General features: G+C 42.2%; 1 protein-coding gene across 2 annotated transcripts in view; it reads right to left on the bottom strand.

Moving 5' to 3' along the window:
- LOC141140046 (CD109 antigen-like) overlaps positions 1 to 16,078 on the bottom strand; it is a 343,299-nt gene that overhangs the window by 52,354 nt on the left and 274,867 nt on the right. For both annotated transcript variants that reach the window (XM_073626809.1, XM_073626808.1), the window contains one exon: positions 387 to 552. In XM_073626809.1, coding sequence (XP_073482910.1) covers positions 387 to 552 — 166 coding nt within the window. The remainder of the gene's footprint in view (positions 1 to 386; positions 553 to 16,078) is intronic.

Here is a 16,078-nt window from a genome sequence, read left to right as displayed (position 1 = left end):
GGGCCCGGTACAAGAGGGCTGGCTGTACTGCCTTATCAGTGGCCCTGAGTGTACATATCCTATCCTTTCACATCAACATTAAAGAATGTAACTTATGGAGAAAACCCAAAATATTGATTTACAGTTTTGAGTAAGCAGACCAATGTATGTAAATTCTATTTGACATCTATTCATTAACACCTCTGATATTTGGCCCATGTTGTTTAAAAAAAAAAAAAAAATTTAAACATCCAAAATTCCCTAAAATAGTTTTTGTAATTATTTATATAACATTATCAGTTGACAGGGGTCAGATCAGCTTTACTGATGCTACTTAGTTCGAATAATTGCCAGTACAAGGCAACATCAATTCTTGACCAGCACTGGCAATGCAACAGTGGGGTTACCTTCACTCTCTGCTCGATTGTTAAGAATGTCTAGTCCTTCTTTAGCTTTGTTCCTTCCAACCAGTGATAATGCATATGTCACAAGACTTAGGGTGTAGTTATCAGAAATGACTTCATTCAGTTGAGACTCCATGTAACTTGTAGCAGCTGTCATTTGAGTAGAATTCTGGGGAGAAAACATTTGTTTTGTATCAAACAATACAAATGAAGTCACATTTCTCTGGAAACGCATACAGACATTTTATTTATACAAAGACATTTCATATGTTGTGTTTTTACAATGGTAGTTTTTAAACTCAGTTCTTGGTATGATATTATTAATTTTTTGTCTAATACACATCCAAAATGGGCAGAGAAAATGAATCATTTACAGCACACAAATCTACACAGACCTTTAATGATACAGAGTTTCACTTTTAACATTATCATATTTAATTTTTAGAGTCACTTTTTAGGAGATCAAAGAAGAAAATATACTAAACACATACACGTTTCTTCTTTGATAAAGCAACCAAATGAATTTACAAGATACATTAGTAATTAAAGTGTGTCTGTTAGTGTGCAAAAAGAAAAAAGAAACCTTGTGAACGTCTATTATATAACAAAAACCAGCAGGATAAACAAGAGACAGTTAAGTTAATCACTATATATAACCACCAACAAAAAGAAATTAGGAAAATAATCAATACATCTTGTTTTTTTTTATCAAGAACAGAACCATAAATGAACCATAAATGTCCACATTTGTCAAGGAGTTCCCATAGATTGTATATAGATGAGCTACGTTTATTAGCGATCTGTTAGTCCACAGTCAGTTTATATGGAATGTTGGTACCCTCTTAAATGGAATAGACAAAACTTCTCTGCACATTCATATACTTTTATTATTATAAAAGAAAAACCATATACAGGTGCTGACATATCAATAAGCCTTCACACGGTTGTGAATTTGTTGTATAGCTTTCTGAAACTCAGGAAAACAGGAAGTGAAAGGAAATCATCCCAAAGTAAAGAAATCCCAGTGTGTCACCAGAATTAGTATCCCCATTGGAAGATTTCCTCTGTATTAGTGTTTTGATTTGGGAATTTCTTTCACTTTCACTTTCGATGATAACAGTAAACTGGACAAATAGAGGGGCACAGACAGCAATAAAAACTGACAGGTGTTATTATTATTATTATTATACAGGATTTATATAGCGCTGACAGTTTACACAGCGCTTTACAACATTGGGGCAGACAGTAGGAAAGTTTTCAGAGATCGCCTAAAAGTGGATAAATTTGGAGACAGTCTGACAGATTGGGGTAGCGAATTTCAGAGGATGGGCAAGGCTCGGGAAATGTCCTGGAGGCGGATATGGGAGGAGGTGATGAGGGAGCTAGAGAGAAGGAGGTCTTGGGAGGAACGAAGAGGGTGATTAGGTTGGTATTTTGAGACTAGGCTAGTGATGTAGCTGGGGGCAGAGTTGTGGATGGCTTTGTAACTTATTGTTAGTATTTTGAATTTAATTTGTTGGGCAAGTGGCAGCCAATGGATTGGCAGAGAGGGGTAGCAGACACTGAGCGGTTTGTAAGGTGGATGAGTCTGGCAGCAGCATTCATGATGGACTGAAGGGGGATGGTCTATTTAAAGGTAAGCCAATGAGGAGGGAGTTGCAGTAGTCAAGGCGAGAGATAACCAGGGAGTGAATCAGGAGCTTTGTGGTTTCCTTGGTTAGATTGGATGTGGGGCCGAAAGGAGAGTTCAGAGTCCAGGATAACACCTAGCACACTGACCTGTAGGGATGGGTGGATGGTTGTGCCATTGCTCTTGACAGAGAAGTCAGGGGAAGAGGCACGTGGGGGAGGAAATATTATAAGCTCGGTTTTGGACAAGTTGAGTTTGAGGAAGTGGTGTGACATCCATATAGATGTGTCTGTTAGTAAGTTAGTGATGCGTGAGGAGACTGATGGAGTGAGTTGAGGGGTGGAGAGATAGATTTGTGTGTCGTCAGTGTAGAAATGATATTGAAAGCCGTGAGAGCTGACCCAGGGAAGAGGTGTAGATTGAAAATAAAAGAGGTCCAAGAAAAGAACCTTGGGGGGACCCCGACGGAGAAGGGAAGAGGAGTGGAGGAAGGAGAAATGTAAGTGACATTGAAGGTGCGTTGGGATAGATAGGATGAGAGCCACTGAAGAGCACAGTCACAGAGACCAAGGGAGTAAAGTTTTTTGAGGAGGAGGGGGTGTTCTAATTGTTTTCTATTCCATCCAAAACATTTAAAAAAATTGCCTTTAGATATATTTTAACTGCTTCCCTTCCGGCCATAGTACATAAACAGCCTAACAGGAGTAGCACTGATGCAGGTGGATGTACCCATACCCATTACTTGCTCATAGGCGCTCCCCAGAGAATGCAGCAGCGGGAACACGAATCGTTGTACTGGGCCACTGTGCACGGCCCTGGTACCATGGTTACAGTGAGCTCATGAAGAGTACTAAATAATGATGTAATTATTTACTACTGTGTGATCTCGGTTATTGGTCACAGCGATCACATGGTAACAGGGCCAATCACAGTGGCTATTTACCGTTATAGCTGTGACCAATCACAGCATCACATTAATACACAAGATTTCAAGCTTCAAACTTTTACAAAGCCTCTGAAAAATTGTAGTGATTGCAGGCAATTACAGTGTAAAAAAAAATCCTGCCCCCCCCCCTCCGGAGTAGTACAGTATTACTATAGAACATTGCAGCGTTCTGGTGACAGTATGTTAAAAAAAATTGAGAACAAAAATTTTAATTGTAATAAAAATGTTAATTTGTTTTTTACATACTCTCTCTAGTCAGTGTCCTTAACCGGTTCCCGACCGGCTCACCCAGATATACTGCGGCAGAATGGCTCTCCTGGGCGAAACCCCACACAGGTACGTCCTTCCCCTTTTCGGCCACCAGGGGGAACAAATCCCTGTTCTGTCAGAGGAGAGGAGACTTGTCTTTTGTTCCTAGTAAGTAGGAAAAGCAATATGTCTCTTCTCTTACTCAGTCCTATCCTCCCACAGTTAGAACACAATGAGGGAATACACATTTAACACCTTGATCGCCCCCTAGTGTTAACTCCTTCCCTGCCAGTGAAATTTATACAGTAATCAGTGCATCTTTATAGCACTGATCGCTATATAATTGTAAATGGTCCCAAAAATGTGTTAAAAGTGTCCGATCTGTTAGTCCCAATGTTGTAATACCACTAAAAATCGCAGATCACCGCCATTACTAGTAAAAAAAAAAAAAAATGCCATTAAGATGCCATGAATCTTTCCCATAGTTTGTAGATGCTATAACTTTTGCGCAAACCAATCAATATATGCTTATTGCAATTTTTTTTTACCAAAAATATGTAGAAGAATACATATTGGCCTAAACTGATGAAGAATTTTTTTTTTTTTTTAATTTGGGGGATATTTATTATAGCAAAAAGTAAAAAATATTGTTTTTTTTTCAAAATTGTTGCTCTTTTTTTGTTTATAGCGCAAAAAATAAAAACCGCAGAAGTGATCAAATACCACCAAAAGAAAACTCTATTTGTGGGGAAAAAAAGGATGCAAATTTAGTTTGGGTACAGCATTGCATGACTGCACAATTGTCAGTTAAAGCACGCAGTGCCATATTGTAAAAAGTGCTCTGGTCAGGAAGGGGGTAAAATCTCCCAGGGCTGAAGTGGTTAATGTCCCTAATTATTGCCGCACCAGTCTTGGTGTCACTGATTACTGCAGCACAAGTTACAGAGTCCCTAATCACATCCATACAAGTTACAGTATCCCTGATCATTGCCAAACCAGTCATATTGTCCCTAATCATCGCCACAACAGTTACAGTGTCCCTAATCACTGCCACACCAGTCATATTGTCCTTAATCACCGCCACACCAGTTACAGTGTCCCTGATCACCTTCTCACCAGTTACAGTGTTCCTGATCACTGCAACACCATTTCCACTGTCCCTAATCGCCGCCACACCAGTCATATTGACCCTAATCACCACCACACCAGTTACAGTGTCACTAATCCCCGCCGCACCAGTTACAGTATCCCTGATTACCGCCACACCAGTCATATTGTCCTTAATCACTGCCTCACCAGTTACAATGTCCCTGATCACCACCACATCATTTCCACTGCCCCTAATCAATGCCACACCAGTTAGTGTCACTGATCACCACCACACCAGTCATATTGTCCCCTAATCACTACCACACCAGTTACAGTGTCCCTGATCATTATTAGATGCATAATTTATGCTTCTAGATAGCGTGAGAGTGCTCTTTGGATTTTGTATCTCTCTATGTGGCTAGGCTGTGAAAAAGTCTCACAAATGTGGTATCACCATACAAGGAATAGCAAAATGTGTTTTTGTAATTCTAAGTATGCCTATGATGTGTGTTAAAAATAGCCTCTTAATTTACAACTTTGTGTAAAAAAAATACTGTTTTATGTACTTTCCTGCATGTTCGAAAAACTTGTAGTAAAAAAATGACATTTTCATAAGACTTACTATGCCTTTCAGAAAATACCTTGGAGTGTTTGCTTTTTTAAATGGGGTCATTTTGTGGGTGTTTCCACAGTCCTGGTACTCCAGGGCCTCTAACAATGTGAAAGGTAGTTGGGAAAGTTATGCTCCTAGTAGAACACCTGAAGGTGCTCCCTGGATTCTGCGACCCTCTATATGGCTAGGCTGTGAAAAAGTCTCACACATGTGATATCCCCATACTTGGGAGGAGTAGTAGAATGTGTTTTGTGATGTTATCATAAGTATGCCTATGCTGTGTGTAAGAAATAACTTGTTAAATGACAACTTTGTGAAGTTCCAAAAAATTGTGACAAAACATTTCAACGTCAAAAAACTTACCATGCATTTTAGGGCCTCTTGAAATTAGATAGGCAGTCAGTATATCAGGAATAATCGATTTTCAAATATATATGCCATAGATTGTGAACTCTATAACTTTCACACAGACTAAATAATATACACTGATCGGGGTTATTATTTACCCCAAAAATTTAGCAGAATACATTTTGACCTAAACTTATGAAAGACGATTATTTGCAGCTTTCTTCATAACAGAAATTAAGAAAAACTTTTTTTTCCCAAATTTTTGGGCTTTTTTCATTTATATAGCAAAAAAAAAAAACAATGGTGAATAAATACCACCAAAAGAAAGCTTTATTTGTCTAAAAAAATTGTACACATTTAATTTAGATGCAGTTTTGTCATTCAAGGTGTTACAGTGTTGAAAATTGACCTAAACTGGAAGGGGGTGAAAGTGTCCAGACTTGAGATGGTTACCAATGCATGCTATGCTTGCATTGAATGCAGTTAAAAAAATGGCACCAGAAATGCCCTCAGACACATCAGCGTACAATGTAAATTAATAAACAATGAAATTGAATGTTTTAATGACTTCATTGTACATTATTTATTTTATTAAAAAAAGTAGGTAGACTTGCACCCTGTGCATAGATTTATTCTTATTTAAATAAAACCTTTGCAAGTGTTCCCTACTGTAAGGAAACAACAAGCAGATTAAAATAAATTGTAAAATTAAAGTAGATCACATTAAAATGAATATGAATCTTTACAGCCACTGATCTCAGGTATAAACAAAGTGCTATAATATCAACAGTATCAGGCTCAGTTCACACTGCCACTTGGGATCCAACGTGTGAGACCCCAAGTCATATGAAATCCATATGACATATGAAATCCCATGTTAGTCAATGAGAGCTGTCTTAATTAGCACTACTGAAGTCGCTCCAACTTTAGAAAAGGTTCCTGTACTACTTCAAGGTGACTTCTATCCACTTTAATGGAAGTCACCTCCAAGTCGGATCCTCATCTATATTGATGGGATTTGGATCCAACGTTACAGGAAGATTACCCAGGCATTCCCTGAAAGGTGCTTCAAAGTCGCATCAAGTCATACTTAAGTCGCTAGCAAATTGCCAGGAAGTCGCCTGGCAAAGTTGCACCGTAAGTCGCACAACTTTCAGGTCGCGGCAGTGTGAACCCAGCCTAAGGGATAACTGGAGGATTCTTCTGTTGATGGCAATAGTAAAGGATTTATACTAATTTCATCTGGTGCTTCATAGCAAACATGGCAGATCACTAAACTACCTATCTACAATAAGTGGCTCATACAAGGGTAGATTATGTGACAGAAAAAGATTGCAAAACTTTATTAGGACACAGAACAATTACATTTTAGGTGTGTGTTTATATTTTGGAATGGCTTATGTTCAGAATAGTGACTGCACAGGCTGCTTAAGCATGCATTTAAATTACTCCAATCCTTCTTTAATTATGATAATCCTGTCAGCAATGTCAGCTTTATATTTCTGTCCTGACAGGTTTACATTATTGATTTAGGAAGTCAGGTACATCAAGAGTTCATTATCTTCTCTGTTCAAAGATGATCACATATGTTTCTGTGCAGATGAATGTTAAGAATAGGGATGGGCCGAACAGACCCCTGTTTGGTTCGCACCAGAACTTCCGAACACTGCAAAAGTTTGGACCCGAATAAGGAACCCCATTAAAGTCAAAGGGACCCTAATGTCAAAAATCAAAAGTGCCCATTTTGAAGGCTTATATGTAAGTAATTGGGCAAACAATGGTTATAGGGATCCAGGTGCTGCCCTGGGGGACATGTATCAATAAAAAAAGTTTGTAAAAAACTTAATTTTTAAATGAGCAGTGATTTTTTGATTTGTAAAATGAAAGCATAAAAATAAAAAAATCCTTCCAACATAGTGCCTGAGGTGTCCCCTTAGTCTACCTGTAAAGTGTACCATGTCTAGAATCTGCTGCAGCAATAATTGCATTTATAAAGCCAAAAGAAAATGACATTTTTCCTGCAAGCTGCCCTTATTTTGCTCAGCAACAGCTGGGGAGCCAGTGTGAATGAAGAGGCCACAATGTAGTGCACTGGGAACAAGATTAGAGATTTTTTGGTGTCACTTTGACTTTGGATAGAAGTAACGGGTGCATAAAAATTGGTCTTTGGGTGTCAGTGGCGCCTTCCCACCGTAACCCTATAGAGATAATATTGATTAAAGCAAGAACTGGCCTTACTGTAAAAAATTGCAATAATATGCACCTGTCAAACAGGTGCAAAAAAATTGGTCTTTGGGTGTTGGCGGTGCCTTCCCACCCTAACCCTATAGAGGTACTCTTGATAAAAGCAAGAATTGGCCTTGCTGAAAAAATTGCAATGATATGCACCTGCCAAACAGGTGCGGAAAAATTGGTCTTTGGGTGTTAATTGTGCCCATGAAACCTATACCAAAAACATTCTTCCAGATGAAATAATTGAACACCCTCATAGCTAGGCAGCCTCAAAGTCCTGCAGAGATTCCACATCCCAAAAAGACTTAATCAGTGACATCGGCATCAGGGGCTTCATAGCTGGTAATCCAGGACGGATTCATTTTTATAAAGATTAAACGGTTCACGGAGTCTGTGGACAGACATGTTCTATGATTGGTAACAAAACCTCCTGCAGCACTGAATGCCCGTTCTGAAAGAACGCTGGATGCAGGGCAGCCCAACAACTCAATAGCATACTGGGCAAGTTCTGGCCAGTTGTCTATTCTCATGACCCAGTAAGTTAGTGGATCCTCAGCTGGAAAGCTCTCCATCTCTGTTTTGTCCCCGAGGTAATCGTCTACCATGTGATGCAGACGCTGCCAATGGGATGTGGTAGCTGACAGCCCTGGACGGCAAGGACTAAAGAAAATCCAAAATGCCTCACTTAGGCGGACGCCTTCTCCAATGCTCCTATCTTGACCAACAGAAGACTCAATACGACGTTTTCCACCACACTGTAACCTACCGGAGTCAGGAAAGATGTTCAATAAAATTCTCTTTAACATTTCATCAAGAGATTTTATCATCTGCACTCTCTGTGGGGACGGGATGATTTCTGAGACCCCCCCCTTATAACGGTGGTCAAGGAGGGTAACCAACCAGTAATCATCCTTCTCCTTTATGCCACGTATTCTTGGCTCCTTTCGCAGGCTTTGAAGCATGAGGTTGCCCGTGCTCCTCAAATTTGCCGAGGCTTGACAAGCAGACTCCTCGGGGTCACTCAGGATGACAGCATCTGGAACTACCTTCTCCCAGCCACGTACTACTCCCCAAGGGTCCTGGGGTTGGAAAGCCATTGCTTATAGATTGACGCATGTCTTCCTCTTCTTCGAAGCCTATGAAAGTGCCAGAATCCTCCTCATCCTCCTCCCCTGTCTCCTCCTGTGTGTTCTGTGACATAGGAATGATGGTGTATGGATAAAGTGGGCCTTGAGAGGAAAGGAAGTCCTCTTCTTCCTCCTTCTGCTCTGCCTCCAGTGTCCTGTCAATAATGCCACGCAGTCTGCTCCAGCAGGAACACGACAGGGATTGTGGGGGTTAGTTACGAAAGGCGAATCCACTTTGCACTACAAGTGCAAAGTGCATTTGAAATTGCACTGAAAGTGCACTTGGAAGTGCAGACGCTGTAAATCTGAGGGGTAGATCTGAAATGAGTGGAAGCTCTGCTAATTTTATCATCCAATCATGTGCAAGCTAAAATGCTGTTTTTTATTTTCCTTGCATGTCCCCCTCGGATCTACAGCGACTGCACTTCCACTTGTAGTTTGCACTTGTAGTGCAAAGTGGATTTGCCTTTCGTAAATAACCCCCTGTGTCACTGATACATGCACTGTCACTGCTCACTATCCTTGTGGCCTCCTCAAATGGTGACAATACAGTGCATGCATCCTTAATGATCAGCCATTGGCGTGGGGAAAAAAAAGCCGAGGCGGCCTGAGCCCGTCGTCGTGCCATACTGGCACAGGTACTCGTTGACGGCCCTCTGCTGCATGTATAGCTGCTGCAGCATTGCCAAAGTTGAGTTCCACCTGGTGGGCATGTCACAAATCAGGCGGTTTACAGGCAGGTGGAATTCCCGCTGAATTTCAGCCAACCAAGCACTGGCTGTGTATGACCGCCTGAAATGGCTACAGACTTTTCTGGCCTGTTTTAGTACATCTTGCAACCCTGGGTACGTACTTAGGAAACGCTGCACCACAAAACTGAGGACATGTGCCAGGCATGGCACGTGTTAACTTTCCCTGTCTAAGGGCTGACAGGAGGTTTGAGCCATTATCGGACACCACCATTCCTGGCTCCAGCTGGAGTGGTGTGAACTACCTCTGGGCCTGTGCCTGCAGAGCTGCAAGAATCTCTGCTCCGGTGTGGTTCCTGTCCCCTAACCACACCAGCTGAAGCACTGCATGGCACCTTTTAGCCTGACTCATGGAATAGCCCTTTGAACGCTTAGGGGGTACCTGATGTTCATAGGACAATTCTGCAGAGGAGGGCATGGAGGTGGCGGAGGAGGAGGAGGGGGTAGAGCTCACAGGTCTGGTATCATCACCACCAGCTGTATGGAGACGTGGGGGCACAACAAGCTGCAGCACCAAGCCCTGTTCTGCATCCTTTCGAGTTGCAAGCAGCGTTACTCAGTGTGCTGTGAACTAAATATATCATCAATGCCCATGCTTGCTGGACCACGTGTCAGCAGTAAGGTGGATTTTAGGGCTGACTGCCTTGCCCAACAATGCCAGAACATTCCCTTCCACCTGATGGTAGAGAGATGGAATGGCCTTATGTGAAAAGTAGTAGCGACTAGGAACCTGCCATTGTGTTACAGAACATTGTGCGAATTCACAGAAGGGGGCAGAATCCACCAAGCTGAAAGGCAGAAGTTGGAGTGCCAACAGCTTTGACAAGCTTGCATTCAGACATCGGGCATGTGGGTGGCAGGGACTGTATTTTTTTTCCCACTGCAGCAGATGGGGCAGAGAAATTTGCCGGCTACAGTCTACAGCTGGTGGTGTGCTGCTGGCAGATGTATAGCAGGGACAGACTGAAGTGAGTAAGGAGGAGGAGGGACAGATTTGTGCCCCTTTTGTGTGGCTTTTAGGTGCTCTTGCCAACGAGCTGACTGGTTGGATGTTAAATGCCTTGTTAGGCATGTGGTACCCAAATGGTTGGTGTTTTTGCCACGTTTCATGCGCCTGAGACACAGTTTGCAGATAGCAACAGTGCGATCTGCTGCAGATGTGCTGAGAAAGGCCCAGACAGCTGAGCTTTGGGAAGTGGGCCGGGAGATAACAGCTGTAGAATGTGTTGGAATAGGGTGGCTGCTCTCTACTCTTTCTTGATGTCGGCCTCCTTGGGGTTGTGCCGCCTCACCTTCAGTTTCCTCCTCTGCTCTATCTGGCACCCAAGTCGCATCAGAGAACTCATCATCATCATCTCCTCCATCTTCATCATTACCACTGGAGACAACTTGGCAATACGCTGTGGCTTGAGGAACATGAATGCCAATTTGTCTACCAGTGTTCCTCCCTCTCTCTAGGCTCATGTTCCTGTCATCCTCAACCTCAGAACCAACATCTGAATACAGTAATGGCTGGGCATCATCAAGGAGCAAGTGGCTGATGCTGTGGTCAAATAACTCAGCTGACTCCTCAGTTGCTGATGTTGGGGCTATGGCAGGAATAGATGTGGATAAGGAGGGAGGTTTATCCACTCTGGCAACTGCAGGGGACTACACTATTGTCTCTGCTTGCATGACAGAGGATGAGGAGGATGAGGAAGGTTTAGTAAGCCAGTCCACCACCTCCTCTGTATGCTGTGACTGGATAGCACAGACAAACTCACTAAACAGAGGAAATGATGCCCTGACTGAGGAGTGACCACCATGTCCACCTTTGCCTGTGGACACATTTGTTACTGGCCCCCTTACAGTGCTAAGGGAATGTCTGCCTCTCCTTGTTGTCCTCCCAGACATTATTGGGATGGAAGGGGCGGTGATTATAAGCAAATGTAAAGAAGAAGTTGAAATCTGTATGTATATGCACTTTAATCAACGTAATGTAATTTGAGTACTCAAGCTACAAAGACACACTCCACGGACACACTATAATATACTGCAATATAATGCACCAAACGTACAGGGACGCACAGAACTATATGGCGTTAAACTGGCAGTAACACACAAAACTATATGGCTTTAAACTGGCAGTAACGCACACAAAACAATATGGTGTTAAACTGGCAGTAACACATATAGAAGTAAATGACATTAAACTGGAAGTAACGCACAAAACTATATGGCGTTAAAATGGCAGTAAAGCACACAGAATTATATGGCGTTAAACTGGCAGTAACACGCACAAAACTATATGGTATTAAACTGGCAGTAATGCACAAAACTATATGGTGTTAAACTGGCAGTAACGCACAAAACTATATGGCGTTAAATTGGTAGTAACGCATGCAAAACAATATGGCGTTAAACTGGCAGTAACGCATACAGAAGTAAATGCCGTTAAACTGTCAGTAACGCACAAAACTATATGGCGTTAAACTGGCAGTAACGCACACAGAACTATATGGCGTTAAACTGGCAGTAACGCATGCAAAACTATATGGTGTTAAAATGGCAGTAATGCACACAAAACAATATGGCGTTAAACTGGCAGTAACGCACACAGAAGTAAATGGCGTTAAATTGGCATTAACGCACACAGAAATACATGGCATTAAACTGGCAGTAACACAATCAAATAGACATGTTCAACTACACTGACGCTATCTGATCTGTCCCTATGCTAGCTGTACACTAATGTCAAGATTACTGACACTGTCTCAGTACGCTACACTGAAACTATATGAGCTGTCCCTACTCCACACTAATATATGTATGAATGACATGGACTCACTACACTACAGTGAAACTATCTGAGCTATCCCAACTCTAGCTGCACACTATGCAAAGCTGAATGATGGTCCTCCTCACTACACTCACACTATCCCTAGACTGACACTAAACTAATATTCTACACTGACACTTGAAGTAAAATAGCACAGTATAACACACGAACCAACTGATAGCACTGAACAGAGCCCTGTTCTATTTCTCTTCACACTGAAATCACACTGAAAATGGCTGCCATTGAAAGAATACTTTTATACTATGGGGCGGGAATGAGCCATGATTGGATAAAAACATGATGACAGTGTCCAATCATGACTCTGACAGTGCTCTGTGCCCTGATTGGCTGAGGCTTTCAATGCTTCAGCCAATCAGGGCTTGCAATGCATTGTTCAACACCGCAATGCATTGTGGTCAGTTCGGGGGGCCGAACAAACAGTCGAACTACGTGTTTGTTTGGCTATTCGTCGAATGTCCGAACAGCTAAAGTTTGGCCGAACTTATGCTCGGGCCGAACTGTACGCCCATCCCTAGCTAAGAACCTATAGTGGCGGTAGTGCTTTCTAGTCACAATGTATATTTGTAACATTCCATGTGCTATACGGCTATATGTTCTAGAGTTATAGCTGTAGCTTCTGTAGCCATGGTGTTAGCACTACTGACAAAGCACCCCACTGCCAGACTTCATGCATCCTTTCCAGAGACAATGAACAGTCATTTGCAAGCTTTGTTTTTGTTGTTTTATTGGGGGGTACAACTTGGATAGGGATTGGGATATGGGATGCCCATAGAATTAATTATTGCTATAATATTTACAGGTTTCAATATACTTTGATCTGTGTAGAGCCTGAAGATAGAATGTGTACACTTGACTAAGTAGAAATCTTCTCCTGCAACTCCCCGCAGACTGTTATGCCGCGTACACACGGTCGGACTTTTCGTCTACAAAAGTCCAACGGACGCTGACGGACTAAAGCTGGCTGGTAATCCGATCGTGTGTGGGCTTCTCCGGACTTTCAACGGACTTTTTTAGCCTCAAATCCGACGGACTTTAGATTTGAAACATGCTTCAAATCTTTACGTCGTAACTACGACGGACCCCGAAATCCGCTCGTCTGTGTGCTAGTCCGACGGACAAAAACCCACGCTAGGGCAGCTATTGGCTACTGGCTATGAACTTCCTTATTTTAGTCCGTTGTACGTCATCACGTACGAATCCGTCGGACTTTTGTGTGGTCGTGTGTAGGCAAGTCCGTTCGTTAGAAAGTCTGCCGCAAGTCCGCCGAAAGTCCGCCGGAAGTCTGTCGGACAGGCTGTCGGACTTTTGTAGCTGAAAAGTCCAACCGTGTGTACGCGGCATCAGTCCCTCTGAATCTCCTATGCAGACTATTGCTCACTGCATCTCCATGCAGAATGCTGTTACTAAGAGTTCTCCATCCATCACCGTGTGAGGGACAGAAACATCACTTTTGACCATGTAAAAGTGATGGTCTTAGTTCTCTTCACCACCTGCCCAAACTTGCTTCTCCTTGCACACTTGGTTTTCCTCCTGCACAACTTGTAATTGCATTAGGGTATAACACATCCTCTTCTAATGGGTATGAAGAACTCACTCTGAGTAAGCCCCTCTACTGGCTCTGGTGACTCACTGCTACTAGGCCTGAGGCCTGCAGAACCTCTCCCGGAGGCCTAGTAGGTTTAAATCTATGTTCTAGGAAATGGACTACTGCTCCCAGCCAGTCCAACTTGCAAACCATGTGTTTCCCGGACACACTGGTTTGACACACACATCCCCACAGTCTCTTTTCTGGTCAAGGACTCCTCACCATCCACCGTGTGCATGATGAAGACTCTGCTAGTGACCATGTAGAAGCAGAGTTCCCTTACAGACTCCCTGGCATATCCTCCAGCCATCCACTGTGGTAACACTCACCGACCTTCCAACCTTCCAGCCCTGAGTCCTTGATGAGGAACTTTCCCGGACCATGCATTCCGACAGCTTCTCCTGCCCCTTCTGCTCCAGGAGTTCCCTGCCATAGACCGTGTGGTGACAGAGATATTGCCAGTGTAGAGGCAATGTTCCCTCACAGTTCTCCCTGGGCCTCCTCCTGTGATCCCACACATCCCCCCCCAGATGTGGGTGTGATACTGCGGCTGTCTAGCACTCCATTCCTCACGTCACCCAGTCTACTTCTCCTCCCCAGCAGCATGTGACCTCAGCATATATAGGAGGCCCGCCCCCTGCCAATGCCAGTTAGGGATTGGTCAGAGCTCCCACATGTGCTGCCTGTCACTCCAGCTCTAGGCCCAGCCTCCTCCTCCAGAACATTCTCCCTGGAAGCAGGGGAGGCACCTCAGAGTGGAGCCCAGGTGGTCACACCCACTGCTACTCTAACCACTCCCACCCCAGAATCAAAACAGACAGGCCTAGCTCGCAGCATAGGCCTGCCTAAATTTGCCTGTGCTGAACAAACCTAGTAAAACAACCCTTACTAGCACCTACCTTCTGGTAGAGGGTGCTACACTTCTGACATGTTTTAACAGTGCTTTGTTTTTTCCAGTAGCAGAACTAACTGCAAAAAAAGCTGCTGGCAACTCTGACCCCCTTTGCATACTGATGTCATAGCATACTGCATTTTTATCTAAACTTGGATAAAATATTAGTTGCTTTGAGCACATTTTGATCATGATGAAATGTTATAGGGAACAGTAGAAAGTCAGCTGAATCATTAAGCTTGTATGATGCTGTAGTATTGACATTTATTGTTATTTTCCAGCCTTATAATCAGTTGGTGTGCATTTGTATTGGCTTTGTAATGTCTCCAAAAATCTGAAGCAATGGGAAAGTTTTTCTCAACTCTACTCAGGCAAGACATTACAAAGTATTTTCCAAGTCACCATTTTAATAAGCAATGTTTTCAATTTAAATGTAATTTTTTTGTGCTGAAACTATTATAAAATTGCATCAGTGGAGAAAATCACATATAAATTATGCTATTATGACCTTTTCTTCATGGTATGAAGCAGATGATTTCATTACATTTTGATGGTCTTAAGTAGAGGAATCCCCAGTATCAAAGGAAGAAATATTTTTATAGGACCTAAGAGAGAGTCACTGCAAAGTTTTCTAGTCACAATGAACACAAAGGCTATTAAATCATTTATGAGATGCATAAGTGCTGGAAAACTGTGGGGTTTCCTAAGAGCAACTTTTTTTTTCAGAGCGCACAATTTGGCCCAGAATTTAAAAATGTGTTAGTAAAACAGAGAAGCGCCTTTTTACAGGTTTTTGAATCAGCCTGAAAATATGTGATGGGAGTGAAGGAAAAAATAACTTTAGTTTGGAATATACTTTAATCACTTGACCTCCAGAAGATTTACCCCCCTTCCTGACCTGGCCATTTTTTGTGATAGGGCCTTGCGTTACTTTAACTGACAATTGCGCGGTTGTGTGATACTATAAAAATATGTATCTTTTTACCCACAAATAGAGATTTATTTTGGTGGCATATTTTTCCCCAAAAATAAAGATTTCTTTTGGTGGTATTTGATCAACACTGCATTTTTATTTTTTGCGCTATAAACAAAAAAAGACAGACAATTTTGAAAAAAAAAACGCAATATTTTTCACTTTCTGCTATAAAATATATCCAATAAAAAAATAGAAAAAAATCTAATTTCTTCATAAATTTAGGCCAATATGTATTCTGCTACATGTTTTTTGGTCATACAAATCCCAATAAGTGTATATTGATTGGTTTATGCGAACTTCATAGTGTCTACAAACTATGGGATATATTCATAGAATTTTCATATTTATTTTTCTATACTAGTAATGGCAGTGATCTGTGACTTATAGCGGGACTGCAATAATATGACAGACTATCGGACA

Source organism: Aquarana catesbeiana, linkage group LG04, assembly GCF_042186555.1.
Source record: "Aquarana catesbeiana isolate 2022-GZ linkage group LG04, ASM4218655v1, whole genome shotgun sequence".
Lineage (NCBI taxonomy): Eukaryota > Metazoa > Chordata > Amphibia > Anura > Ranidae > Aquarana > Aquarana catesbeiana.
Note: the sequence above shows the minus strand (reverse complement) of the source record. Positions and strands in the feature narration are given on the sequence as shown.